Source organism: Corvus brachyrhynchos, unplaced genomic scaffold, assembly GCF_000691975.1.
Source record: "Corvus brachyrhynchos isolate BGI_N302 unplaced genomic scaffold, ASM69197v1 scaffold994, whole genome shotgun sequence".
In the NCBI taxonomy this organism is placed as follows: Eukaryota; Metazoa; Chordata; class Aves; order Passeriformes; family Corvidae; genus Corvus; species Corvus brachyrhynchos.
In genome coordinates this window covers 25,807-29,594 of record NW_008237630.1, presented here as the reverse complement: position 1 = coordinate 29,594, position 3,788 = coordinate 25,807, and the positions used below count along the sequence as shown (strand labels likewise).

At 57.7% G+C, this 3,788-nt stretch overlaps 1 protein-coding gene across 1 annotated transcript in view; it reads left to right on the top strand.

Moving 5' to 3' along the window:
- Positions 1-3,788, top strand: part of LOC103614081 (myosin-6-like) — a 26,603-nt gene that overhangs the window by 12,645 nt on the left and 10,170 nt on the right. Inside the window, exons 4-10 of the mRNA XM_017732035.1 lie at positions 8-150; positions 613-711; positions 824-927; positions 1,584-1,722; positions 1,805-2,073; positions 3,060-3,230; positions 3,365-3,676. Of these exons, the coding sequence (XP_017587524.1) occupies positions 8-150; positions 613-711; positions 824-927; positions 1,584-1,722; positions 1,805-2,073; positions 3,060-3,230; positions 3,365-3,676 (1,237 nt within the window). The remainder of the gene's footprint in view (positions 1-7; positions 151-612; positions 712-823; positions 928-1,583; positions 1,723-1,804; positions 2,074-3,059; positions 3,231-3,364; positions 3,677-3,788) is intronic.

Below are 3,788 nucleotides of genomic sequence, written 5' to 3'. Positions count from 1 at the left end.
GGGTCCTCTGTGGGGCAGGTTCTCTTTATGGGGCCTATGGGGTGGGGCCTATGGCCCCCCACAGCCCTCCCCCACCGCCCTTGCAGGGGAAATTCATCCGGATCCACTTTGGGGCCACCGGGAAGTTGGCGTCGGCCGACATCGAGACCTGTGAGTGGCCACGGGCCAGGGGGAGCAGGGGTTGGCCACCCACAAGTCCACGTGTCCAGAGATCTCCTTGTCCCTCTGTCTGTCTCCTCATGTCTCCGTCCCTCCATCCATCCGTCCCTCCCCCCGTCCATCCCTCCATCCATCCATGTGTCCATTCGTCTTCCTGGTGGATGGATCCATGAGTTGTCCATCCCTCCATCCATCTCCTCTCCCCTCCGTCTGTCCCTCCACTTGTCCATCCTTCCGTCCCTCTCCATGGTTGATAGATCCATGAGTGGTGTCCCGTCCTGTTGTCCGTCCCTCCATCTCCTTGTCCCACCATCCATCTGAGCCTCCGTCTCCATCCTACTCGTCACTTACCCATCCATCTCTTCATCCATCCACGCGTCCATCCCTCCACCCTTCTCTCCATGTCTCCATCCCTCTCCTCATCCCACCTTCTCCCCACCCACCCCCCTCCAGACCTCCTGGAGAAGTCCCGCGTCATCTTCCAGCTCAAGGCGGAACGGAACTACCACATCTTCTACCAGATCCTCTCCAACAAGAAGCCGGAGCTGCTGGGTGAGCCGGGCCACCACCGTGGCCTCTGGGCTTCTCCTTCCCCCCTCCTCCCAAAATTTGGGGTGGTTTGGGGAGACTGGGAATGCTCAGCAGTGTCTCCGTCCTGCACCAGAGATGCTGCTGGTCACCTCCAACCCCTACGACTACGGTTACGTGTCCCAGGGTGAGGTGACCGTGGCCTCCATCGATGACTCCGAGGAGCTGATGGCCACTGATGTGAGCGGGGTGGGGTGGAGGGAGGGATGAGTCCATGGATGGTTGGATGGATGGATAGATGTGTCCTCAGATGGATGGATGGATGTTTCCATGGATCAACGAGTCCATGGATGGATGGATGGATGGATAGATGTGTCCTTGGATGGACGGATGGATGGATCTGTGGATATAAAGGTCCTCAAATGGATGGATGAGTCCACGGATGGATGGATGAAATCCTCAACAGGATTGATGGAAGAATCCATGGACGGGTGAATCCTCACAAGGACGGATGGATGGATGGATGGATGGATGAGCCCATGACTGGATGGATGAAGTTCTCAAATGGATGGATGGATGGATGGATGAGTCCATGGATGGATAAGTCCTCAGAAGAATGGATGGATCAATGGATGCATGAGCCCATGGATGGTTGGATGGATCCAGGATAAATGAGTCCTGAACTGGACAAATGAGCCCATGGATGAATGAACAAGTCCATGGACAAGTCCTTCAAGTGGACAAGCCCATGGCTGGATGTGTCCCCATTGGCCAGCTGGGCCAATGAGTGGGAAGGGCGGTGGGAGGGACCCACAGGTGGTGACCACCACAGGTGGTGACCAGCAGAGGCCATGTCCTCACCTGGTCCCTCCCCCCATCCCCTCCACCCCTCCCAGAGTGCCTTTGATGTCCTGGGCTTCACGGCCGAGGAGAAGGCCGGTGTCTACAAGCTGACGGGCGCCATCATGCACTTCGGCAACATGAAGTTCAAGCAGAAGCAGCGGGAGGAGCAGGCGGAGCCGGACGGCACCGAAGGCGGGTTGGGGCAAGGGGGTGACAGGTCAGGGAGGGGTCACCAGGTGAGGTGGCACCTGACCACGCGTCTCCCGCTCCACAGATGCCGACAAGTCCGCGTACCTGATGGGGCTGAACTCGGCCGATCTGCTCAAGGGCTTGTGTCACCCGCGCGTCAAGGTGGGCAACGAGTACGTCACCAAGGGGCAGAGCGTCCAGCAGGTCTACTACTCCATCGGCGCCTTGGCCAAGGCCGTCTACGAGAAGATGTTCAACTGGATGGTGGTGAGGATCAACAACTCGCTGGACACCAAGCAGCCGCGGCAGTACTTCATCGGCGTCTTGGACATCGCCGGCTTCGAGATCTTCGATGTGAGGCTCGAGGCGGGGCAGTGGCGTTGGGCCTTGAAGGGGTGGCATTGAGCCAGCTGGGTGTTGAGGGGGTCTCCTGTAGCTTCACGCTGACCTTGGGTGGAAATTTGGGTCTTTATGTTGATGTCATGGAGTGTTGAGTCGACCTCATTGATCCTGTTGGGCATTGACTCCTTTGGGTGTTGAGTTGACCCTCTTGACCCCACTTGGGTGTTGTTTGGAACCCTTTGGATCTCAGGTTGACCCCGTTGCTCTCATTTCACATTCTGTTGACCCTACTGGGTGTTGAGTTGTCCTCTTGACACCCAGTGGGCATCACCTTGACCCTGTTGGGTATTGAGTTGACCCCACTGATCCCATTTGACATTGTCTTCACCCCACTGGGTGTCAGATTGACCTTGTCCATCCCATTGGGCATCACTGTGACCCCACTGGGTGTTCCGTTGACCCTGTTGACCCTACTGAGCCTTGAGTTGGCCCCGTTGGGGGTTGAGTTGACACCATTGACTCAGATGGCCCCGTCGGGTGTTGAGTTGACACCACTGGGTGTTGAGTTGACCCCATTGACTCAGTTGGCCCCATCAGGTGTTGAATTGTCTTCACCCCACTGGGTGTCAGATTGACCTTGTCCATCCCATTGGGCATCACTGTGACCCCACTGGGTGTTCCGTTGACCCTGTTGACCCTACTGAGCCTTGAGTTGGCCCCGTTGGGGGTTGAGTTGACACCATTGACTCAGATGGCCCCATTGGGTGTTGAGTTGACACCATTGGGTGTTGAGTTGACCCCATTGACTCAATTGGCCCCGTTGGGTGTTGAGTTGGCCCCGCTGGGTGTTGAGTTGACCCCATTGACTCAGTTGGCCCCGTTGGGGGTTGAGTTGGCCCTGTTGGGTGTTGAGTTGACCCCATTGACTCAATTGGCCCCGTTGGGTGTTGAGTTGACCCCACGGACTCCATCACCCGCCCCTCCCTCTCCTCCCCCAGTTCAACAGCTTTGAGCAGCTCTGCATCAACTTCACCAACGAGAAGCTGCAGCAGTTCTTCAACCACCACATGTTCGTGCTGGAGCAGGAGGAGTACAAGAAGGAGGGCATCGAGTGGGAGTTCATCGACTTCGGCATGGACCTGCAGGCCTGCATCGACCTCATTGAGAAGGTACCGCCTCCCCCAGGGCCTCAGGGGGCTGAGGGAGGAAGGTCCCTCCAGTTGGAGCCCCTCAGATGCCCCACGAGCAGCTTTTGGGTTGTCCATGGTATCTTCCCCGGCCAACGGGCTCTCCTCGTCCACAGCCCATGGGCATCATGTCCATCCTGGAGGAGGAGTGCATGTTCCCCAAGGCGTCGGACATGACCTTCAAGTCCAAACTCTACGACAACCACCTGGGCAAGTCGGCCAACTTCGGGAAGCCACGGAACATCAAGGGCAAGTCCGAGGCCCACTTCTCGCTCATCCACTATGCCGGCACCGTGGACTACAACATCCTGGGCTGGCTGGAGAAGAACAAGGACCCCCTCAACGAGACGGTGGTGGGGCTCTACCAGAAATCCGCCCTCAAGCTCTTGGCCCACCTCTTCTCCAACTACGCCGGGGCAGACTCTGGTGTGTGATGGAGGGATGAAGAAGATGGCTACCCACAGCAGTTGTCCTCGTTCCCACCTCATCACACCCCTCTCCTCCCCAGGTGGTGACAGCAGGAAGGGGAAAGGAGCCAAG